We start from the raw sequence: 24093 nt of genomic DNA, 5'->3' as shown, positions 1-24093 counted from the left end.
GACAAGATGAGGAAAGAATAAAATTGAAACAAACAAAATGAAAAAAAGGAATGGAGGCGAGAAGACATGAGATTTAAAAAAAAAACGAAAGAAAAAAGGAAAAAAGGAAAAGGGAATTAACGCTTTTATCTTTAAGAAAAGTATAAAACATCACTATTCAACGGGAGAGGAAAAAATATTTGGAGGAAAGTAAGAGGAGCGTATGATATCTTTTCTTTTGATTTTTTATTTTTCATGTTTCTCATGGTTCATTCTTTTTTTGTTTGATTTGTTTTATTTCATATATATATTTATAAATAAATAAAAATAAATAAATAAATAAATAAAAATAAATAAATATATATATATATATATATTCATCGGAGGTGTGCTTTTTTTTTTCTTTTTTTGTTGTTGTTGGGACGGGGAGGAAAAGTGACGTATTTTGTATGAGATGGAAAGGAAGAATAATTTTAAAATAATAATAATAAAAAGGAGAAAAAAAAAGGAGGGAAAGGAAAGAGAAATGGAATGGAATGGAATGGAGTGTGGATTCGAATAAAATGGGAACCAACAAAACCAACAAAAGAAAGGGAGAGAAAATAAACAAGTGGGTGAAGTGAGCAAATGGATGAAAGTCAAGAGATAAATGTAATATATCTAATAATAAAGCGGGAGGGAAAAAAATGCTAAGGCAAAAGAAAAGGAAGAAGTTAATGACCGAAAAAAAAAGAGAAAAAAATTAAAAAAAGGAGAGAGAGAGAGAGAGAGGAGGGCACTAAAACAAAACAAATAAATTATAAGCAAAGCAAAGAAAAGAAAAGAAAAGAAAGAAAAGAAAGAGTGAAAGGTAAAAGAGTAAAAGAGCAAATAGATGTAGTAAGTAAGTGATAGCAATGTCAAATACTACTTACAAGCAAGAAAAATAAATAAGTAAATGAATAAATAATATTGATAACAGTAATGCATAAACAGAGATCAAGTGGACAAGAAATAAAGCAGAGGGGGAGGGGGTGAAAAAATATATATATTTTTATTACAAAAGACAAAATTAAAGAAAAGTTCAAACATTCATATTATTTTTATTTGTATTTATGTATTGTATAGAGTAATTTATTTGGGAAATTAAAAGAGGAAAAAGGACAATCATCTGTATTTGTGTGATTGTGTGTGTTTGAGGGATACTGAGAGTATGGAAAAATAATTAAACCGCAACTTAAGCAGATGGCAGCAAGCGGCAACCTCAGCATCGCACGTAAATAAAATGAAATTTATTTTTAAAAAAAAAATCGCAAATAAAAAAGAAAAAAAAAGAGAAACAAGACATTGTACCACCCGTGAATAAGGAAGAGAGTAACATGTTCAAGGCTCACACATTTGTTGTTTGTCCCCTTCTTCCTTTTTGTTTTGTTTTCTTTCTGGTTTATGTTTCTTTACCGTTATGATCATCCCTGTTGTTGTTGTTGTTGTTGTTGTTGTTGTCGGTGTCAGTGTTGTTACTATTTCTGTTGGTGTTGATGATTTGTAGGTACAATTGTGCGTCTGTTTGTTTGTTTGTTTGTTTGTTTGTTTGTGTGTTTGTGTTTGTGTGTGTGTGTGTGTGTGTTTTGTTTTTTGTGTTTTATTTTGCAATTTAAATGCTTTGTTTTGTTTAGCAATGCGTAGAGGCAAATGGACAAGTGCACATGTTTTGCTCACGCGTAAACGCGCGGTGGAGCGGAAGGGGAGGGGAGAGAGAGAGAGAAAGAGATCAAGCGGCAACAAACTTCTTTTTTATTTTATTTTTATTTATTTATGTTTCATGTGTTTTCTTTTCTTCACAAGAAGCGAAAACAGCAACTAAAAAATAAAATAAAATAAAATATAGAGGCATATGAGAACAGTGGTGGCAGTAGTTAAAAGAGGGGAGAAAGTTGGAGAATGGGTTGGGGTTTATATAAATTCGTGTATATATAAATATATCTATATATATCTATATATATCTATATATTTATATATTTATATATTGGTATTTTCATGTATTTATATGTGTGTTTGTATATGTTGTGTGTGTGAAGTGCGGGATGAGATGCAGCGAAGAGAAGACATGAGATGGGGAGAAGAAGGGAGAGGGTTCTATTTAAACTTGAAAAATAGAAAGAATATCATTTATTTATTTATTTATATTTTTACTTATATATGAATAAATATGTATTTATTTAGTTTTATAAGCCTCTTTCATTTTATTTCACTTTTTATTCTTATTTTTCTCTCTTCCTCTTTGAATTTAATCACTTTTGGTGCAAATCCATCGGCAGAGACTTTTCCATTACGTAACGGTAGTGAGTAAATAAGAAGTGAAAGAAAGTGAAAAATATAAATGGGGCATGTGATGGTTCAATTTGGTAAAAGATAGAAAGAGAGGATGGGGAGAAAACAAAAAGAATAGTTGTGTCACGTCCAGTAATAAAAAAAATAATAATAATAATAATGACGATAATTTTTTTTTTTAAAAAAAGAGGAAGAGAGAGAGAGAAAGAGATGTAAGCTTGCAAACGTAAACTGAACTAAGTGGAGACATCGCTATACCAATGTCAAATCATGTGCATCGCTGAAGATCCAGTTATTTTTGCCGTCTGATTTTCTCTTCTTTGTTTTAATTTTTTTTGTGTGTGTGTTTACAAAACTCGCACCTCTCCGTCCCTTTACTCGCTCGCTTGCTCTTTCCCATAACTTCCAATATTGTTACTATTACTTATTATTATTAGGGCAACAGCAATTACTTTGCGTTTCGTGTGTACGCTTTTCTTTTTTTTTTTACTATAGTTGCTGCTTCCACAACAATCTTTACTAATATACAATGCATACATCTATATATATATATATATATATATATTATGATTTTTGTCAGTGTTGGCGTTATTACAGCCTTTTATTATTATTGTTGTTATTGTTATTGTTATTGCCTTTGCTACTCTGTCTCTATTCGTGTCTCAGGTTTCGCTTCCTGTTGTTGTTTTTTTTTTTCGTTTTGTTATTGTCACAGTTGCTACTATTTTTGTTTTGTTTTGTTTGACTCCGCCTAAAATAACGGATGGTGTGAGTTGTATATGTGTACGTACCAACATTTTTGTATATGTTTGCGTGCGTATGTATTTTGTTTTTTTGTTTTTTTGTTTATATATATATATATATATATATGGATGCTTGTGTGCTAAGGGAAGCAGGGAAGGAAAGTAAACAAAAAATAAAAAGTAATAACAAGTAAAAATTAAAAAAAATTATTACTTTTGTTATTGCTAATTATATAACGGGGGAAAAAACAAGAAGAAAAAAAAAGAAAGAAGAAAAGGATAAACGAAAACAAAACATAAATTCCCTGCAAGAGGGAAAGTGTGTAGATTTGGCGGTAAAGGAGAGTGAAGTAAATGGGTAAATGGTGGCGGCGGGACTGAGGTTTTTAAAAGTTGACTGCTTCGACTCTCTTTTTTTTTTTTCTGTTTCTCAAATAATAGTTTGTTGCTTTTTTTTCCTCCTTTTTTTTTCTTCCTCTCGTTCCACTCCGCCTTGTCTCTTTCCCTTCTTTTCTTTTTTTTCTTTTTTTTATTTTCACCCCTTCCTTATTTTTCTTTCCTTCTTCTCTGTCTCATTATTGAAATTGACACCAAATTCCATGCGGGTGCGTATAACTGTTAAATACAAAATCCCTGCTGTTTCTTCTTTAGGCCGCATTTTTCCCCTCCCCTCCTTCCACCAACACACAACACAGATACACACAAATAAATAAATATTAAAATAAAAAAGAAACAAATATATATATATATATATGCGCATATGCATACTCGTATTTACATCTATAAATATGATATAAATAATTATCTACACACACGTACATATATATATATATATATATATATATATATATATATGCTATGTGTTTGCTCTATTTACTTAATTATATTTATTTATTTTTTTTTGATGTTGTTTTTTTTTTCTAAAAATTCTTTCGCTACGAGGATAATGTATTCTGTTCTCTTCTCTTTCCTCTATCTTTTTCTTGCTTTCTTTCACCCATAGCATTTAATATAGACACCGAACAGACACACAGAATATTTATATATATATATATATATTTATTTATTTATTTATTTATATATGTATACAATATTTAGTATGTTTAGACATTTACATTCTTATGAGTCAATGAAGCGAGGCAAAAAGAGAAGCGGTACCAAATAATTCCATTTGAAGAATTTTTTAAATTTTTTTTAAAAAGTATCGACATAAACACGTGGCAGTATTAAAAAGGATTTGAAACAGTTTCGATATGAGCATTTAATGTAGGAATAGGGGGGGGGGACAAAGAAAAAAAACAAAGAAGAAGAGTAAAGGTTCATTTATTTTAAAATATGAAGGTATGTAAAAAAGAAGAAGGAAAAGGACTGGAGGAAGACGGGGAAGTGCTAACGAAACATTTTGATGATGTTGAATTTGATATTGTTTTGTTGTGACTGTAGTCGTCAAGGATAAATGAATGAATGATGTGTCGAAAGGAATTTAAAATGATTCGTTTCTGCTGTTGTATATGCATTTTGTTTTGTTTTGTTTTGTTTTGTTTTTTTTAAAAAAAGCTGGAGAGCAGTAACATAATTATGAATGCTTACACATATGCATATGTACGTACGTTTAGGTAAATAAACATCTACGCATGAGGGTTTTTGTTGTATTTCTTGTTTGTACTCTCAATGCTATTAACACTTATGTGTCTTTCACATCTCCATTTACAGGCTTTTAATTAAATAATAAAAAAAAAAAATAAAAGATCCCATTTTCCTCCCTCTTCCAAAAAAATAAAAATAAATAAAATAGAAAAATAAATTCATATGCAGACACTTGTGTTTCAGTGACATGTGTGACAAAAGCGTATGAAACATGTTAAGATGCCTGATATATTTGATTAATTTTAAAAGGGTGGGTTTTAGTTTGCTTTCATGTTTATTTCTCCATTCGCAATCCTCTCTCTGTGTGTGTGTGTGTGTGTATGTGTTGGATTGTTTCTTGGGATCGTGTGAGAAATTCAAAAAAATAAATAAATAATATATATATATATATATATATGATCAAAAAGATTGATAAAATGTACTGAATGTTTCCTTCACTCCATTTTGTTGTTTTTGTTGTTGTTCCTTTTATTATTTTTTTCTTTTGAAAATTTCTTTGGTGAATACATTTAGGTAAGGGAAAGGGGAGGAAAAAAATTAATTAAAGAAAACATATCGAATAGGGAGGTACAATTAATAAACGAAAACATAATCATCCGCACATCTCCGCAAACAGAAGGTGAGCGATTTAGCGAGTGATAAACAAGAAGATATCAGGAACGTCAGCGGCAGGTTCAAAAAAAAAAGGAAAAGGGTCAGTGTTTTTTTTTTCTTGCAATTTCTTTTGTTTCCCGCATCCCTTTTTTCCTTTTTTTTTTGGCTTAGCCGCGTGATTTAAAAAAAAAAAAGGCAGCCCCAAAGAGGTGGAATTGAGCGTTAAGGAGGCTTCAGTAGTACTGTCAGCACTCGTTTTTATTTGGCTCACAGTAGCGAGTTGGAATTTATTGCTGCACACATAATTACACAAATATATATATTTTTATTTATTTATTTCTGTGTGTATCTGTGTTGTGTTTGTGTGTGTTTGTGTGTTTGTGTGTAGTGTAACGTTGTTAAAATAAATAATCCATTAGGTTGAGGGAATGTTGACGCATGTGTCCAGTCCCGATGCAGACGGTCGAGTGACGTACACTTTTAATACCCAGTGGAAGGTGGAGGTACCACGGCGTTATGAAGTGAATAATGTCGTTGGCCGCGGTGCATATGGAATTGTATGTAGTGCCATTGACACGGAAACGGGCGATAAGGTTGCTATTAAGAAAATTGGCAACGTGTTTGCGGATGTTGTGGATGGCAAACGTACGCTGCGTGAGGTGAAGCTTTTGAGATTCCTGAAACATCCGAATATCATTTCGATGAGGGATGTCTTTCGCCCAGTGAGTGAGGACTTTTCTGATGTTTATGTGGTAACAGAGCTCATGTCATCGGATTTGCAAACGGTGGTTAAATCCCCTAACGTACAATTGATGAGTATTCATTGTCAATATTTGACGTATCAGCTGTTGTGTGCGCTACAGTACATGCACAGCGCGGACATTATTCACCGTGATTTGAAACCAGCGAATATATTGACAGACTCGGATTGTGTTGTGAAGGTGTGCGACTTCGGGCTGGCGCGAGGTGTCGGTGTAAATGTGACATCGTACGTCGTTACGCGGTGGTACCGGCCGCCTGAACTGCTTTTGGTTGGTGATGACTGTGATGGAGCGGTAGACATGTGGGGCGTAGCATGTCTTGTAGCGGAAATTGTATTGCGGTGTCCTCTTTTTCCAGGTCGGGATTACATCCACCAACTAAACCTTTTAGTGGATGCGTTGGGTTTGCCACAAGTTGAGCAGGACTTGCAGCACATACGCTCACCTGAAGCGTTGGCTTATTTGCGTTCATTACCCAAGAGGAAACCATTAGGACTGGAGGGCGTTCATCCAACACTGAAACAGGCGTACTTAACTGCATTTAGTTACGGAACGGAGGATGATTATGAAATGGAAGGTACAACAACTCATGGTAATGCGAAGGATGGCGGTAGTGCTGCTTCCGAAGCGGATATTGCCGCGGCTGCTGAAAAGGAGTATGCGTTATTTAAAGATTTTCTCCTCAAGTTGTTGTTGTACAACCCAAAGGAACGCATGACGGCGGCGGAGGCTGTGACGCACCCTTGGTTGCGAGATATACGGAAGAAATGTGAGGATGAGGGTTTAGAGATACAGCCAAGCAATCGATTTCACTGGAATTTCGATAGTGCTGAGTTCACTGAACCTGTGCTTCGGGCAGTGATGAAAGCAGAGATTGCAGATTTCAGTGCTTCGAGACGGTAATGCTGCGGTAAATGCATGTACATGTGTTCATACGCATATCTATACATGTATGTATGTTTGTGTGCGTGTGTGTGTGTGTGTGTGTGTGTGTGTGTGTGTGTGTGTGTTGTTGTTGTTGTTGTTATGTTGTTTGGCCTTGTACTGTTGACGCTGTTGATGATGGTGGTAGTGGTGGTGTTTTGCTACATGTATTTTTGTCTAACGTGATTTTCATTTTTTTTTTCTTCTGTTATCAAATCGTTATTTTAGATGGAGAACTTATTACGCGTCGCTTGTTTTACCTTTCCTTTCTTCTTACTCCTGTCCATACACATTTTGAGTGCCAAACTGTCGTGAAGTAATGCAGTTGCAAAGGTGCCTTTTTTTTTTCTTTTTTTATTTTTCTTGTGAAAATTTTTATAGATGCTTGCGTAGGTTTTTAAAAATATCATCACACATGCAAAATACTTATGTGGTTCACTTTTTCACTTGTGTACGGCAACCTTTTCTTTTCCTCACCTTTATGAATAACATTAAGAGGTTGTTCTAAAAGCTTGTGTTCACGTGTTTTTGTTTTTGTCGTATTATGCTTGTGATGCTTTTGTACTTTTTTTTTTTTTGGGGCAGGCTCTTTCCCTTTCTTTTTTTTCATTCCTCTCTTCACTGAAAAAAATAAAAATAAAGTTTTCATTGGCGGGATGTGGTGTTGCTGCAACTGTGTCTGTCGAGGTGTTTATATTATATATGATATATAATATATAATATATAAGAGTGTAAACGTACGCATCCACATGTTTGTAGAGATGTTTAATATTGTCGCTTCTATCGTTACTTTGTTGTTATCTTTCTGTTTTCTCGTACGCCTTTAAATGTTACCTGCACTTCACTCCATGTTCCTTCCTTCCTTCCTTTCCTTATTTATTTTTTTTTTTTGTTTTTCTTTCTTTCTTTCTCTCCCTCCCTCTCTCTCTCTCGTATTGTTACATTTTTGGTGCTTCGTATCCTTTCAAAGGTTAAGCGTTCAGCATTGTCTCTTTTTTTCTTTTCCCCCTTTAAGTTTACTACTACTACTATTATTATTATTATTTAATATTCGCACTTGTTTTTCTTTGTTTTATTTTATTACTGGGGTACAGCGTCTAACGTAAGGCGCTCCCTTCCACTAAGCCGAAATTGAACAAAGTAAAACAGGGAAAATAATACAAATACAAACACATATATAACTCGTAAAGGGAGAAATTTTTCTTTCCTGCGGGGTGGGGGGAAGGGGGGAGAAAAAAAAGGAAAGGAAAGGCGCGAGGAGAAACGAATACGAATTGCATCACGTGTAAATACCGTCGTTATAAACTAGCTGCTCATTAAACACATATATAAATATATAAATATATATCAAGCGCTACTTCGTATATTTGTATACATATATTTGTAGTGTACCAAACCAAAGGTGGTGGACAAGCAAAAGTTGTACGCAAAGGTTAATTGAAATAGAGTAAAGAAAAGGGGGAAGCAAAGTGTAGAAGAAAAGAAAAAAAAGGCAAAGCAAAGGGAGTTAAACGGAATATACGAATAGGTACAAACACAGGCGAGTACATATATACATATATACATACATATATCGAAATATTGCCGTGTGTACTGTCGGTAGAAATACAGAAGGTAAGATAGAGCAACATCAGCAGTGGGGAAAAAAAAACAAGACAGAAAAGTATCGGAGACCAAACAGTATTAGGTGAGTTACAGGTGGCGCCTTGATCTGTTTTTAGGCATTTACGTAAGCACAAACACAGGTCAATATACATATATACGTCGTTGCTTTTCTTCAGCTTTAAAATTTGTGAGAATTCAATTGCTAGGGTGGATCATACAGGAAGGGAGTTGACTTTCCTCCGCTTTAAAGAAGAAAAACTGGGATCCATTTAGTCGTTCAGTTGCTCGGTATATTGTGCATAAGAATTGAGGGGGGGGAAGGAGATAGAAAAGGCAACAGGATATCACCATTATGGCAAAACCACTCAGCGGCAAGGCAGCTCCGAAGAACATTTCGGTTTTTCTTCGAGTGAGGCCGCCCGTCCCGCGTGAGTTAAAGGGAGGAACTTTCAATAATCTTGTGTGTGATCCTTCTGACCCGCAGCGCGTTACAATAACAAGAGGAGGTTCTGCGCGCAAAGGAACAAAGTCGTTTCTTTTTAATCGTGTCTTCGATCCGGAATGCACACAACAGACGATTTACAATGAGGTTGCACGTGGGGCTGTGGATGCTGCATTTGATGGTCAGCATGGCGTGCTTTTTGTCTACGGTCAAACAGGTTCCGGTAAAACATTTACCATCAGTAATAATGACCCAGAGAAACCTGGTGTGCTACAGCAGAGTCTTCGTGATATATGGGATCGTTTCCAGGCTGATACGGAATACGACTACTCTTGCACCGTAAGTTATGTTCAATTGTATAATGAAATGCTGACGGATCTGTTAGATCCCCAAGGAGGGCGTGTACGAATTCAACTTGGCCCTGAGGGTCGCGGTGATGTGGTGCTAGTTACGGAGGCGTCTGGCGCGTCGATCGAAAGGAAAGTGGAAAGCTATGAAGATTGTCTCAAGTACTTTTATGAGGGAATGGACCGTAAGGAGATGACCAGCACCAAAATGAACAATACCAGCTCCCGTTCCCACACCGTGTTTAATTTCAACCTCACACGGTCTGCTAAGGTGAAGACGGTGGATCTGAGCAGTGCTAAGGCTAACAATGAACCAGTAATAGCACTACAAGGTCGTCTCGTCGTTTGTGACTTAGCGGGAAGCGAGCGTGCCAGCCGAACCAATGCTGAAGGAAAAACGCTGGATGAGGCAACGCATATTAACGGGAGTCTGCTCGTGCTGGGGAAGGTTGTTGCGGCGTTGACTGAAAGTGGGTCTCAGCACGCCCCGTTCCGCGAGTCGAAACTCACTCGTATTTTGCAATACTCTTTGCTTGGTAACGGCAACACGTCCATTGTTGTAAACTGTAGCCCCTGCGATGATTCTACTGAGGAGACTTTGGGCGCTATTATGTTTGGTCAGAGGGCAATTCAGATTAAACAGGATGCCAAGCGACATGAGATTCTGGACTACAAAGCTCTCTATTACCAATTGCTTGCCGATCTCGACTCAAAGAATGACAGGACGCTGGAGACCGCCTTGTCGGAAGAGCGGACAGCTTACGAGGATCGTATTCGTGTACTTGAGGAACGGATCAAGATTCTCACATCTGAGAACGATATGTTACGGCGCGAGAGTTCGCAGCTGGGCGGTACCGGACCTGTTAGTGGCACTTCCACTGCGTCTGGTGCAGCAGCAGCAGCAGTTGCGATGGGCGGTGATGATGCTAATGACTGGCGATCTTTGACAATGAAAATGAGGCGTGCTATAGAGAAGCTTGATGCCGACTTGAAGCGCACTGATAAGGAGCGTGTGGAACTTGCACAATTTCTTGCTCTAGAGAAGAACAAGGTGAACGTCTTGGCGCAGAAACTCCGTGCGGAATCGCTGAAACATATAATGGAGAACAAAGAACTAACGCAGCGCGTGACTGAACTTTCTATTGATAACGCGAAGCTGAAGGGCACCGATTATATCAGTTTCCAGCCCAGTGCAGCATGTGAGGATGCCCTTCCATTGTCGTTGGATTCACCGAGAAGGGGGACCCCTTCCAGTGGCTTGTCGCAGTCAATCAATGTAGGCGATGCGTATCTGCAGGAGCAACTTGACAAGGCGAACCGGCAGCTGCGTGTGCTTAATGAGGAGCGAGTGGAGTTAATTGTATATCAAATGATGGCTAGTAAGGCCATTCGGTTGTTACATGCAGAGAAGACGTCTCTCGCTAACCATCTTGAGAAACTGAAAGCGTAATGTTGAGAGAAGTTTTAATGGCGCCCGTTTCCCCCTTTTTTCTTTTACCTTCTCTCTCGTTTCGTACGTATAGTGGGGGTTTTGTGAAGAAGCAATAAGAATCATAAAAATGTGTGCGTGGAGCGTAAGGATAAACTTGAAATGTTTCTACCCCCACAATACACACTTCTCTTTTTCTCATCCTTCGTGCCTTTTCTTCGATTCGCTTTTACGTCTTCTGCCAGCCAGCAGCGCTTCAATATGCCAGTAAATATTCCGACTTCCAACCCCTCAACACTCTTTTCATTGCGTTATATATATATATATATATTCGTATATGTATTTGTTTAATTATTTACATATTTATGTCGGATAGATGAGCAATCTACGATATGTTTTGATCCGGTGACGGGTTTCGTCCAATCTTTAAAGTAATCCGCTGCTCTTTCTGAAAATACACCTGCACATTTTAAAAGAAAAAAAGCGTTTTTATCTCTTCAAACAATTTTTCACGCTTTCTTCCTTCTTCTTCCTCTGTTTGCTTGCTTGTGCTCATTTATTATTACCTTTACACGGTGACATCTGGTATCAATCTGGAAAGGTACACAACAGTTTACACCACAGGGAACCGCTGATTGCTGCTCGCGTAGGGGACTGAAAGAAAGTATAATAAAACTACCAAGAAAAAAAGAAAGTGTGTGTGTGTAAGAACGAAAAGATTATATAACGGTAAACCTTCCAATATGGCTTTCCGTACCTCAACTATTTTCGCCCTAGACGTAAACTGCTCGATTTCTTCACTTGCGCAGGCCGTGGAGTTCTGTCGCCTTTCCGTACTGAAGACCATGTGCCCTTCTTCATATGATGAGGTCGCTTTAGTTGTGGCTGGTGGTTGCAGAAGCTACAGCGGGGGCACATCAACGAGTGTTAGTACTTGTGGGAGCGCAGCTCAGCTTTCCGCCCCATGTTTGCCGGCTCCACCATCTGTTGAGTTCATCACAATACTGCACCGAATCCTGCGTGACCGGGAGGAGCAACAGGGTGTGGGATCCAGTGCAAATTTCATTGAAACTCTTACTCTATGTGTAGAGGTGTTTAACTTGAAGAAACGAAGAAAGCAATTCAGGGAGGTTTTGTATCTCTTAACGGATGCGCATGCTGAGGTGGTCAGGAAGAGCGTCTTCCGCGATGTGCTGAACGCTCTGCGAGCGCGGGGGGTGACACTTATTGTTGTGGGGATTGATTTCTCCCAAGTGACAGGTGAAGGTTCCCTGCTTCCCGGTGCATCAGCCCCATCACTCACTAGTAACCGTGTGAAGGTTGATAATGAAACTGTACTGTACACCTTGTGTAAGGCTTTGGGTAACGACAGTCGAGTAATAACATTACGTGATGCCCTGGTGAGCGCTGCGCAGTTGGTGTGCCGAAAAGTACGCAGCCTTGCACAAAAGACGGTATTCACAATCGGTGAAGTGCGCTTAGCTACGAACGTGCTCGGTAAAGTGAGACGAATGCATGTACCAGCAAATCGGACACCAGCACCGACTGAACGAGTGCCAGGGAGTAGAAAGGCAGCTCACTCGCAGCTGTTTGACGAAGAAACTCTCCGATTAGAAGGCGGGGAAGAGGACAGTCAGCAAACGTGTCTGGAGACTCCCGTAAACAAACCGACAGCCTCCAGCAGCAATCGCCTCTCTGAAGCTACAAAGATACGCGGGTCACGGGGTATTGATGCTGTTGCTTGCATTCCACAAAACCAGGTTCCTGTTCATGTGCTGGTGGTCGATACATCGTACATGATAGCACCGCTAGATGATGACCCCGTTGGGACGAGGGCGTTCCGAAGCATTGTAAAGGCACTGGCAGCTCAAGATTCAGCCTTGGTGGTGCGTTATGTCCGATCGACTGATGGAAACCCCAACATGTTCCTCTGCGTGCCGTTAACGACAGGTGACGAAGATGTACTTTTCATGTCCAGATTACCTTTCATGGAAGAGATCCGCTGTCTGCGCTTTCCCACTCTACAAGAGATGGAAATGGAATGCGACATTCCGGAGGCCGATGCGCAGAGAGAACAGGAGCTTGTTTCATCAATTGTAGAGGAGATGACGGTAGGTGAAGAGGTGCTTCATCCACATAGAGTGCTTAATCCCTTCGTGCAGCAATACTACGCCACGCAGCGCGCTATGGTGAACCGCTGGTGTTCCCGAACGGCGGAAAACCCTCTCAGCGCCCATGAGGATTCCGATATAAAACTCGCACTTCTCCCACAACTGAGGGGAATTTCCGCAGGGTTCGCCTCGCCAGGATGCAAAGTCGAGCAACTTGTTTCTCGTACCCGTGAGAAGCTTGAAACGTGTTGTCGCGTTTTCGCGTATGTACCGAGGACGACCAGTCATTCTCCAGAACGCAAAGTCCTATGGGAGCGCACTCCAGCTGGGCAACCGCCGGTATCTGAAACAGTTGAAAATACGGAAGTGGCATCACCTGCGGCTCCTTCTACTCTGCAGTGTCACTTGGGAAGCGGATCCTCCGTTACATGCCGGCCTGTTTGTGCTAATCCACCACATGATGCGGTTAGTAGTTTCATACAAGACAAGAGAACTATGTTTCATCCTGTCGCACACCCTCTGGGGAGCGGCTCGTCGTAATGCGTGGACAGTGAGTTTAACAGCAGTGCTCTCTAGATATTTTCTTAATGGGAATAAATAAATAAATAAAGCAAAGATAAAACAAGACAAGACAAGAGAACGAGAGAACGGCACTCTCTTGAGAAACAAAGTCACATATAAATATATCGTTACTATTCTTGTATCATGATAAAAGAGTGGGTTTGTTGCTCATTCATAAATTTTCTTTTTTGCTTTCGTTTCCCCCCCCCCTCCTCTTACATGCGACATTTAAGATGCACGTGACGTGCCGAGTTATTTCCACCAAAGTCAAGAGTGATGGATCTTGAGAGCACGAATGAAAAAAGAAAAAAAAATAATAACAATAAAAGGTGAAGCTGCGCGAAAACACAGACGAAGCGAAAAGGGGCACGTGTGAGTGAGAAAGATGGTGGCTGTGATTGTAGGCCGCATATCTCTCTGCACTGCCCTGTGCGCCCGTTTGTGTTTATGATTTTCTTTGGTTATCTTTCCTTCTCTACTCCTCTGTTCGCCACATCTCATATATATATATATCTTTTTAACGCTTTGAGTCGTTGCCGTGTTTTCGAATATGTTGAATTTGATGTCGGGTGGTAGTGGCTCCTTACTGTTTTCTTTCTTTTCTTTTACCTTCTGTATTATTTTATCCAAAGTCTCATGAAACACGCGCTGTGCGTTTCTCTGCGTGTGTGTACTGAGAAGGGAAGAGGGGAGAAGAAGCGTACCTCCATAACTTTCTTCATTAATTCTGCGCGAAGTTGTGGAGTGTGACAGCGTGATTATGTGCGCCTCATCCAACCGGTGTCGCAAAAAAAAAAACAACAACACGAACACAAGAAGTACCAATACACGTATATGCACAACTCCTTTTTGTTTTTTTTTTTGCTTCCGCCAGTGGTTGATTGATTGGTTGAAAAAGTGCCCCACAAAGATTGTATCTACAGCCTACCTTCCTCGTACCTTCTTTCTTTTTCACTAGTTTGGTGAATTAATATTGTTTTCTTTCCTATTTTTATGGTCTCGTTCTTTCCTTTTCTTTTTTTCTGCCGGAGGCTGCGAAAGGAATCGTGGAACCCTACCAATAAATTATTATATGTTTTCCTCTTTAATATTTACATAGAAAAAAAAAGGGTGTCGTAGCTAAGTCTTACTCGACTTAAAAAGTTTTTTCATTTCCTTTTTTTTTGTATATGTATGTATGTGCGTGAACGGGTCTGTTACTGCACATAAATTACAAGACCAATTCGTTTTTTTTATTTTCCTGACAGATTTTCGCTTTTTTCTTTTTTTGGTGTAGTGTGGTAGGTAAGGCATTGACTGTCCTCTGTAATTGAGTTATTACCCCGTTTTTCTTTTTATTTTGCATTTAACGCGAATGAGGAATGTGAGTCATACATCGTCCGGACATGTTTCAACTTTTAAGGGAAGGAAATCGATAGGAAGTACGTGGAAGTAAAAAAGGCATATTCTTTTTATTCCTTTCATCAACTACTTCTCTAATCTATTGGACATACGCGGGAGACAAACCTTTTTTTTCCCCCTCCCTCTCTCTCTCTCTCCTGTTTTGTTTTTTAATCAAATTTATTCCCTTTTTTTCTTTTGTATTTCTTTGGGTGAGAAAGGAAGGGTGGGGGAAAAAAAATAATAATAATAATTTATTTCTTGTTGTAGTTTACGATGAGTGGAGCAACTGAGAAACTTTTTGAACTGCTGGACAAGGTAGGATGTGAGTCGCAATATGTGACAACGGAGTCACTCCGGGAGGCGTGCATGCGAGTCCAACAAATGTCAAATGTTTTGTCTGCACGACGGCGTTACAATTTGTATTGTGGGCTTCTATTACACAAGCAGAGGAAATATGGGACAATATCGTTTGCCAAGTACGCGTCTGCTGCGGATAATATTCAACACTCCACTCTTGTGCAGTTGAAGGAAACGTTGGGAAGCAAAAACAAGAGGTGGGAAGATGCCGAGTTGCAGGGTTTCATGTACCATTTCACGAATGAAACAAAGTGTGCGTTTGATCAGCGAATTGCACCCATTGCCACAGCATTAGCTTCTGTTGTTGCCGCTGCAGATTTGCCCTCTGAGTCGGAGACGCTGAGCATGTTTTTCTTTCTGTTAGAAGCGTTTTGTAAAGAGTTTGTGGCACCTGAATCTTCCTCCCTGTATGGTGACGCACTTATAGCATTATTCCGTCTTCTACTTCAGTACCACGATCCCCAGTTGTCTCTTCATCTTGGGCAGCATCTGATTGATATCGGTGCTTATATTTTCCGTTGGGCGCGGCGTCTCTTTGTAATGGGCGGTAATTCTGAATCGGCTGTGCAGGTGTGGGATTGGCTGTTAGTAACAGGTGATGCTACATACACAGTGTATTTTATACTGGCATATCTAATTTCCTGCCGTAAACGCTTCCTGAATCTGAACACGAAGAAGGAACTGGAGATGGCAATGGAGTCAATTATCTTTCAACTGCCCGTGTCTGGTGATAACAACGTCAGTTTTCAGCCTCATGGTTGTGTGTCGGCGGCTCTTGTACCACTTTCTTCTGGAGGTGCGTTGGTGCAAAATGCAGATGTTGTGCGGCGAAATACACCGCGTGTCACACGGCACGTGATTAGAACACTGCTGTACCCTGGTAATTTTGGTAGAGGGCAGCCAAGTAGCATCCAAAAGACACCGCAAGCACTTGCAGAGTATTACTCGTCATTTGCGGCCCTTCCATTAGAGCGCGGTGACTATCTAGAATCATTTACGACTACAACATCTGAACCTTCTGAATGCCCGCCCATAAACTACACCATTGTGGATTGCCGGGCTCGCGTTAGTTTCGATGCCGCCCGATTGCCCGCTGCAGTTCATGCAGGAGACGATATTGGCTTCGATACGGAAAAGATCAACAAACTGGTGTTAACACTCTCGACGACACGCGGAGGGCACCTCTGTGTGTTTGGCACTGGGCGGCAAATAACAGAGGAGATCAATTTATTGAATGTAGTAACGCTCCGTTTGGTTCATGGCGGGCTCCCATATGTGAGTAGCGGCCGCTTTCGCACTGTCATTTCATTGATGAAAACTAATGAAATCACGATGGTGAAGACAACTGCTAACGGTGAAACCACCGTGTTGTTGAGTGGCTCGGGCACATTTCGAAACAATGTTCTCGCGAAACTCGTGCCTCGTGTGGACTTTGATGGAACTGAGGCGCGGCGAAAGGCTGAGGAAATTAGCAACAAAGCGAAGGAACAGGTTGAAGCTGTTAAAACATGGGGAATGGGGTTGTTCAAACGTGTTAGTGAGCGACTGAAGCCAAGAGGTGGTGTCGAAACCATAAATACGACGGCAACTTTTGGAGAATCCGGTACGGCGGCGTCGTTACCAGCGCAGTTGGTGAAGAGCTGCCAGTCGCAACCCGCATATTTGACATCTGCAAAAGCTGAATCAGTCAAGGAGTTCAAAGACTCCGCTCCTCGCCAGAACGCTTTCTCTTTAGGAGGTGATGATACCGGCAGCGACGATGAATTTGATCTTATCACGAGTGTTGCGGCTTACAAGGGACCCTCTTACAAGCAGGAGCCGAAGGTCGAAAATTTGGGGGAGACGACGAACTCTTCTCCCTTGATAACTGGTGGTGGGTCCGAAACATTTTTGTTGACTACAACTGCAGTACCAACAGATACGGCGACTGTGGATTTATCAGCCACAGCTGCCGGTGATACCCGTGATGTTGGAATGGAGATTGACAGGGAATTTGAGGAACTCTTTGGAGGTTCTTCGTAGCATTTTTTTTTTTGCATTGTAGTAACGTTTTGCTGCAACTTCAACACACAGGACCAAGCAGTGTTTTAGTTGTGCGACCGTTATTAAAAAAAAAAGTATTAAAGAGAAGTTGTGGGGATATGGGAGGAAAAAAAAAGGCGATATCTTCCACCTTGCAGATCATGTTGCTGTGGTCTCGGTTTGAGTAAGTTCTTTAACTCATTCGCATAGTTGAGTGCGTAACAACGCAAGTTTGTCCCTCTGGTGAAAATGTTTGGTACCGCTGTTGCATACGGAGTGGAGTGTGGAGGTAATCACCTTCCGCTCATGGTTTCTTTACGGCAATCTGGTTTCCCTCCTTTTCGACCTTTTTTTTTTCTCCCCTTTGCTTTTGATGTGTTTTTATTCCCTCAATAGCAGAAGGGGGCACATTGGATAGGCCGCAAGGGATACCGTAGGATAACACATTTTCTTTTTTTTCTTTTTGTTAAAGCGAGATATATAATAAACATACGTGTAGACACATTTATTTATCATGAAACGGTACTACTTACCTGCGGCGGCTTTTGTTGTTGTGGTTGCTGCCGCGTATGCATCGACTTTTTTCAGACCGTCGGAACCCGGGTGGCGTGATGAGAAGCCACACGAACGGAGCAAAGGATTCACAACAAATTATGCATCGGCATACTTGGGTGCTACGTTGACTGATTTTAGTCCAGAATGCCTTGATGCATCTTCAGTTCTCAATGAAGATAATGAGAAGTATATGCTGTGTCCCTGCAATACACAGCGGAAATACTTCACCGTGCAACTTATACGTGGTATCGAGGTTCGCATCATGACACTTGTGAGCCAAGAGCATTTCAGCTCCAGGGTAAAAAATTTTACTGTGCTTGGAAGTAGCAGGTACCCAACTAATGAATGGCGAGTGCTGGGACACTTCAAAGCGGATCCGTGGCGGGGCACTCAACATTTCGATGTGGCAAATCAGCAACCTGTGCGGTTCCTGCGCTTCTTATGGGCAACTTCATACGGAGAACATTCATGGTGCGCGCTCACCACCTTCAAGGTATTCGGTGTGGATGTACTTGAAACTCTTACGGAGGATTACACTGTTAGCGTAGAGGAACAACAACAACACGAGCAGGAACAGGAACATTCTATTCCACCCACTCCGTTAACTGAGCCACTAATAATTGTGTCCCCTCCTCAGGATGACAAACACACTGCCATTGGCATAGATTACGGTACCAGTGGTGCTGGCGTAACTGCTGCTGTTATTAGTACTGTTGAGGATCATCACGAGACCAACAGTCGCTCCCCAGGAGGTGGTCTACTCAAGCACTCAAATTATGAAGGCAATCTCTGTGTGGACTTAAATGGCTGCAAGGATGATGGAAGTAAAACCAAGAAGTGTAATGGCACCACCTTCAATAGCATGTATTTAGATACCATTGCCCAGCGTTACTGTTCCACCGTTCTTCCACCAGAAAATGCGTCCCGAACATGTCTTCCACACGAACGGAATCTATATGTGATCCACCTACTCAGTTTCTGCGTATCTCGTGTCGCGCTATCAAACAAAATTACCGCTCTTTCCAAACCACACACCAGCAGTTCGGTATTACTCATGCTTGCCCAAATGAGTAAACAGATAAAAACGCTTCAGCAGGAGGTAGTAGACTTGAATTCGCGCCACAAGGATATGGAGTTGAAAGCCGCACAAAGGGAGATCACGTTGCAGTGGTTAGGGATGCAAGTGAAGGACTTCAAGCGGAGTAATAACGAAAACCGTGACAAATTACAGGACGTCATGAAGCAGATAGAGGTGCTCAAGTCCAAGTTGTCTCTTCAGCTTCACTTGGGACAGAATTGTGAGGATGATTCGTTAGTGAGAGTTATGGTGGTTGGTTCGTTGACATTATCCCTTTTTTCGTCGGTGCTGTCGTGCATCACCGTTCGCACCTTTTATCGGCCACGCAGACGCACAAGCGCAACTCACTTGGGCTGAGGATGGAAGACAAGGAAGTTTTCTGTTTTGCTGCTGTTTGCAATATGTTGAAAATTTATGTGCGCCTTAACGTGTGAGTTGAGCATGGAGGGATGAGTTTGTTGAAGTGGGTGTTCGCGTCGAGTTCGGTCGTTCACAGAAATTATTCCCTTTGTTTCGTTTTGGAGGAGAGGCCGCTTTTCAATTTTCTTTTTTTTTTTAAAAAGTCCTCCATCCTCCACACTTGGCCTTTACAATATAATAATGGACATTGATTCTAACATCTCATATACTTATCTCATTGCACATATTTTTTTTTGTTTTTTTAAAGAGTCCTTTTGTTGATATGCCCATGGGGAATGTGTGCTTGCCGAATATGTGCGGATTGATAACGATGCGAGACGGCGTTTAAAAGGATATATATTTAAAAAAATAATAACAAATACAACATCTGTATGCTTTGCAAGTGAAGAGGGGGAAAGGTTGAGGATATGGTAAGTGAAGTGTGAAAAAAAGGTGTGGAAGTTTACTCCTTTTTTTCCTCCTTCTTTCCTTTGATGTCACTTATCTCTTGTTTTTTAACTCTTCCTTATGTTCCAATTTTCTCTCATTTTTGCTTCCATATTGCCGTTATGGAAATGACATTGGGATTGTTTTGTGTGTTAATGGTAGTGGCGCGGAATAGGGGTGGTGACGGGCAAGCGTTGAATGAGTGAGGTGATCATAGTAATAAATAAAAACAACGAAGAAGGTTGCGATTCCTTCTCGCTGTGCACGCCCGGTCTTAATTAAGCGGTCATACGATTCTTGCTTGAGTAGTCAGTATGCGCCTCTAACTTAGCGCCTACGGCGTCGCATAAACACTTTCTTCTTTTGTGCAAAGTAGTTGTTGCCTTTCCTCAAGGAAGGATAAAGAGAGAAGGAAGGTCTATCCTCTAACGGAAACGTCCATTCAGTTATAAATAAATATATATACACACAACTTAGTAACTTTTTCATTTTCTTGCTTTACGTTACCCACAAAAAACCTTTGCTGCTGAATGTGATGCAGCAGAAGGTACTGATTGCCGCACCGATTTCTCTATTTGAAGTGGTTGATGGAACGGCTATAGAACGTGGCAATTGTGCGTGTGCCATTGTTGCAGCAGCAACCTCGGCAGGGCGGCCAAGGTACAGTATTGTGTGTTACAACGACCGCCGTGAAACGTTGTGTGTGGCATCAATATCTTCAAGTTTGGAGCAAAGCGTACAATTCCAGTTGAACACCGGCATGTACGCAAGTTTTCGCGATGGGGCCGGAAAATATTGGAAGTGTGCGTTTCTCAGTGGAGAGAAACAGAAGGCATTCCTCGCGGCTCTGGGAATAGCCACCTACGCGCTGGCAGGGCGACCCACACATTCCGCACATACCAGTGACTTCATGCCTGTCGGCGTCGACATTCGACTCCAACAGCATAACCGTGCGCGTGTTCATTATACGGCTTATGCTGTTCGTGGTGCAGAGCTCCCACTTCTGGGCGACTTACTGGAGTCAAATGGGGAGGAGTTGTATTGCTTCAGACCCGTTGCGTCCACGGCAGCGCTCCTACAGGGTGACTTTCCAGATGCCTACGGCTTCGAAAGCGGAGTGATCGGTATGGGAGAGGGCTCCACTCGCGTCATTGTGGTGCCTGCTGCCGCCTTGCCGCATGGGCGCCGAAACATGTATGGTGCCGATGGTGCCGCTTTCGTCGTGCAGTTGATAAACATACTTCAGGACGAAACTTTCAACATGGAAAGTGACGGTGTACCTACGGTGATGACTGTTGGTGATGATTTAGCGGTTGCCGAAGAAGGAAGCGGAGCTCTGATCGTCCCAACTAGTGAAGGTAGCTCGGGTGGTAATGTCGTGGCAGCTGTCGTGCCTTTCAGTGGGGCGGGGGTTGTTGAGGCCCCGGGAGCATTATCTGCCCAACGCAGTTCTGCAGTGGAGCCCGGTGCTGGCGTACCAGAGGGACACATGGAAATCCTTCAGAGATTGGGTCTGCTTCTTAACGGGGCGGTGGAAAATTCTCGTACCGTCCGCAGTATCAGTGAGGCCACAGCAGCCGAATGGCGGCGCGCCATCAATAGACCAAAGCCATCAAGGCTGACAAACGCAGCGCTTTTGGAAGCGGTTCAGCAACTCGTCATGGAAAGTGACCGAGTTGCCGACTCTATCTCTCAAAGGGATGGATTAATACGGGAGCTGGATCGCCGTAATCAAGAAATGCAGCGGCGCGTAGACAGCGCGGTCCTCGCCTCCCAGGAGCTGCTGGACGAGAAGAACAAGTGCACCCGAACAGCTTCTGATGTGAGACTGGAGGGAGAGCGAGCTATCATGCAGGTACAGCAGCAAATTAACCAGGCGGCAATGGAGCGGGACGATGCTCAACGACATCTGCAGACGGTGAAGCAACTTCTCCAGGTATCCGAAACAGAGTTGCGAGACTTGCGTAGCACTTCTTCCTTAAACACGGAAGAAACAAACAGAGCCGCTAGTGCCCTTAATAATCTGCAAGATGCGCTGTCAGAGGAAAGGTCCCGTCGTAAGGCATTGGAGGCCACTATAGCCACACTTCAAGAGCAGCTGTCAAGGGCAAAAACTGAACTTCACGTGAAGAATGGCCAACTTGAAGATGTTCGGCGCGCGGCGGACATGCAGCGGACGCAGCATGCGCAGGTTGTTGAGGATGAGCGGCAACGACGCGCAATGGAGGTGCAACAGTTGCGCACAGAATTCATCACGGAGTTGCAAACGCGTGAGGCGAAGTTTATGGCGGATCGTGCCCGCACGTCAGAGGAAAATTTCAGGCGCGGTCAAGCAGAGGGTCGCTCTATTGGAAAGGCGGAAAGTCGAGGGAGTGCAGCAGAGCACAGGCAGCAGGAGCTCGCGCTGGAGGCACAGCGTCTTCTTGCGGAGCTCAATATCTGTCGCGCGGACCTTCGACAGGCTGCTGAGGACGGTATAATGACGGTGCGCACCACTGGCGCGAGGGCGGCACGTCTCAACGCTCAGCTACACGAGGAGAACTTCAGGCGCGGGCGACTAGAAATGTTGGTTAGCAACGCACGTGGTAGGCTGCAAGGTGGTCGGGACAAAATCATGGCTGCTTTTGCTGCTCTCGCCCACCGACTGCGGCGGCCGGTTAAGGTCAGCGACTTGTTGGCGCTTTTGGAAGACCTAAGAAAGAGGAGACCGCTTAATTTTAGCTTTCAGGAGCGGGAATACCTTGCAGAACTGGCTTCGGCAACTCGGCGGCGCTTCCAGTGGATCGAGGAAGCGACGCTGATGCTCTACAAAAAGAGTTTGGAAGAGTTATATAACGGATGGCTGTTGCCACTACAGACGGGCTATGAGTCGACTGCTAAAGCTGTGTATGCTTTGATGATTGAGCGAGATGGTGAAGCTCTTTGTGAGTTCAACACACGAGAGAGGCAAGGCCGTTTTGATATCGTTATGCAAATGGAGGACTTTTTCAACAGAGTTACATTGATGTTTAAGGGCGAGGCAGAGCAGCGGCAGCAGCTTTTCGTCGAAGCAGAACGCCTGGCTTCTACGTTGCTAGAAAAGTTCGCTGAAGATTTGAGTGCCCTTGAAGCGAGATGGTCTGCAGAGTTGGAGGAAAGACAATTGCTGCGCCGTGAATGCGCCAGGGGGTACGCTGTGCTTTTGCTGAAGGAAGAGGCCGAATTCCATTCTATCGTTATGGATGCGACAACTAGTGTTCACATCGCTGATCAAAATGACTTAATTGCAACGGAGAGTGGCGTGCGCAATGCCATTGACTCCGAGGAATGTGCAGAACTTAGTGGGCTATTATTTGATTATGAAAATGAAAAGAGTTTGGTGACACGGATCGCTGCCATAGCGGCAGAACAGCGCTCACTCGTGTTGGGAGAGGGTGAAATGCGTGCCTGCATTGTATCAGAGGAGGAAACCACTCTTCAAATTGTAATTGACATGTTTGCTGAATACATACCATCACTCCGACCTGCTCCGGATACAGACGGCGTTCAAGAGGGAGAGGAGGTACCAACAGATGGACTGCCAAAAGACGCACCGAATGACGGCGAAGTGATTTCCTCCCCACCTGCTGTTACTACGTTGGGTGCCGGAGCCGGTGACCCCCAATTATCCGCCGATGACGAGGGTCCACCACCAGTTGAATTTTATGAACCTCATAGTTCTTCTACAGGTGGTTGTGTGCCTCCTCCTGCCCCGTTGGAAGCTTCACACAGTCCACCGGAACTTGATGGACCCCCGCCGATTGATAACGATGATCTTGATGGACCCCCACCGATTGATAACGATGATTTTGATGGGCCTCCGCCGATTGACAAAGATGATTTTGATGGGCCTCCGCCGGTTGTTGCTGACAATCCTAACGAATCACCGGAACTTGATGGGCCTCCGCCGTTTGACAACGATGATCTTGATGGGCCTCCGCCGGTTGTTGCTGACAATCCTAACGAATCACCGGAACTTGATGGGCCTCCGCCGTTTGACAACGATGATTTTGATGGGCCTCCGCCAGTTGTTGCTGACAATCCTAACGAATCACCGGAACTTGATGGACCCCCGCCGATTGCCGCTGAAGCACTGCAAGAAGATAGCGACTCGGATGGACCCCCACCAATTACCGATGAAAGCCTACAGAGATCCGCTGAGGTCATCAACCCCCCTGTTATTAGTGGGGGTAGTGCTGCTGGAAATGAGTCTTCGGGTTCGTCGCGTGAAGGGAACAGTGCCGAAATCCGCCGGGGGGAAGCGAAGCCGCCGGCTCAGGGGCCTCCTGCAAAGAAGGTACCCCAGCGAAAATTGCCCACATTTGATAGCAGTGATAGTGATTGGTGAGCTAAAGGGTGCCAGCGTCACCAGCATGGAAAA

At 42.4% G+C, this 24093-nt stretch overlaps 6 protein-coding genes across 6 annotated transcripts, besides 45 other annotated features; all 6 read left to right on the top strand.

Annotated features, from left to right (window-relative positions):
- Window positions 1–116: part of a sequence feature (T-rich) that runs on past the window's edge.
- Window positions 1–24093: part of a sequence feature (sequence corresponds to BAC RPCI93-28P18) that runs on past both edges of the window.
- Window positions 293–355: a microsatellite.
- Window positions 446–473: a sequence feature (AT_rich).
- Window positions 505–528: a microsatellite.
- Window positions 702–752: a repeat region.
- Window positions 781–820: a microsatellite.
- Window positions 903–928: a microsatellite.
- Window positions 996–1018: a sequence feature (AT_rich).
- Window positions 1259–1303: a sequence feature (T-rich).
- Window positions 1432–1496: a microsatellite.
- Window positions 1520–1597: a microsatellite.
- Window positions 1749–1775: a sequence feature (AT_rich).
- Window positions 1823–1843: a microsatellite.
- Window positions 1927–1985: a microsatellite.
- Window positions 2126–2159: a microsatellite.
- Window positions 2423–2459: a microsatellite.
- Window positions 2823–2854: a microsatellite.
- Window positions 2891–2922: a microsatellite.
- Window positions 2934–3032: a sequence feature (A-rich).
- Window positions 3137–3159: a microsatellite.
- Window positions 3201–3245: a sequence feature (AT_rich).
- Window positions 3276–3333: a sequence feature (T-rich).
- Window positions 3440–3601: a sequence feature (A-rich).
- Window positions 3736–3761: a sequence feature (AT_rich).
- Window positions 3769–3887: a microsatellite.
- Window positions 3910–3935: a sequence feature (AT_rich).
- Window positions 4069–4119: a microsatellite.
- Window positions 4210–4233: a sequence feature (AT_rich).
- Window positions 4549–4581: a microsatellite.
- Window positions 4748–4779: a sequence feature (AT_rich).
- Window positions 4803–4838: a sequence feature (AT_rich).
- Window positions 4981–5005: a microsatellite.
- Window positions 5055–5076: a microsatellite.
- Window positions 5585–5612: a sequence feature (AT_rich).
- Window positions 5614–5659: a microsatellite.
- Tb927.6.1780 (mitogen-activated protein kinase, putative) lies at window positions 5702–6937 on the top strand (the record flags this gene model as incomplete). The annotated part of the gene is made up of 1 exon (XM_840206.1): window positions 5702–6937. One exon carries the CDS (start codon window positions 5702–5704, stop codon window positions 6935–6937), a length of 1236 nt encoding a protein of 411 aa, XP_845299.1.
- Window positions 6984–7044: a microsatellite.
- Window positions 7649–7685: a sequence feature (AT_rich).
- Window positions 7810–7889: a sequence feature (GA-rich).
- Window positions 7988–8010: a sequence feature (AT_rich).
- Window positions 8283–8306: a sequence feature (AT_rich).
- Window positions 8504–8532: a microsatellite.
- Tb927.6.1770 (kinesin, putative) lies at window positions 8916–10802 on the top strand (the record flags this gene model as incomplete). The annotated part of the gene is made up of 1 exon (XM_840205.1): window positions 8916–10802. The coding sequence occupies one exon, from the start codon at window positions 8916–8918 to the stop codon at window positions 10800–10802; it is 1887 nt and encodes a 628-aa protein (XP_845298.1).
- Window positions 11094–11124: a microsatellite.
- Window positions 11525–13432, top strand: Tb927.6.1760 (KU80 protein; the record flags this gene model as incomplete). Its single annotated transcript, XM_840204.1, has 1 exon — window positions 11525–13432. One exon carries the CDS (start codon window positions 11525–11527, stop codon window positions 13430–13432), a length of 1908 nt encoding a protein of 635 aa, XP_845297.1.
- Window positions 15067–15093: a sequence feature (AT_rich).
- Tb927.6.1750 (hypothetical protein, conserved) lies at window positions 15110–17215 on the top strand (the record flags this gene model as incomplete). The annotated part of the gene is made up of 1 exon (XM_840203.1): window positions 15110–17215. The coding sequence occupies one exon, from the start codon at window positions 15110–15112 to the stop codon at window positions 17213–17215; it is 2106 nt and encodes a 701-aa protein (XP_845296.1).
- Window positions 17730–19205, top strand: Tb927.6.1740 (hypothetical protein, conserved; the record flags this gene model as incomplete). The annotated part of the gene is made up of 1 exon (XM_840202.1): window positions 17730–19205. The coding sequence occupies one exon, from the start codon at window positions 17730–17732 to the stop codon at window positions 19203–19205; it is 1476 nt and encodes a 491-aa protein (XP_845295.1).
- Window positions 19601–19623: a sequence feature (AT_rich).
- Window positions 20230–24060, top strand: Tb927.6.1730 (hypothetical protein, conserved; the record flags this gene model as incomplete). Its single annotated transcript, XM_840201.1, has 1 exon — window positions 20230–24060. The coding sequence occupies one exon, from the start codon at window positions 20230–20232 to the stop codon at window positions 24058–24060; it is 3831 nt and encodes a 1276-aa protein (XP_845294.1).

Source organism: Trypanosoma brucei, chromosome 6, assembly GCF_000002445.2.
Source record: "Trypanosoma brucei brucei TREU927 chromosome 6, complete sequence".
Lineage (NCBI taxonomy): Eukaryota > Euglenozoa > Kinetoplastea > Trypanosomatida > Trypanosomatidae > Trypanosoma > Trypanosoma brucei.
Note: the sequence above shows the minus strand (reverse complement) of the source record. Positions and strands in the feature narration are given on the sequence as shown.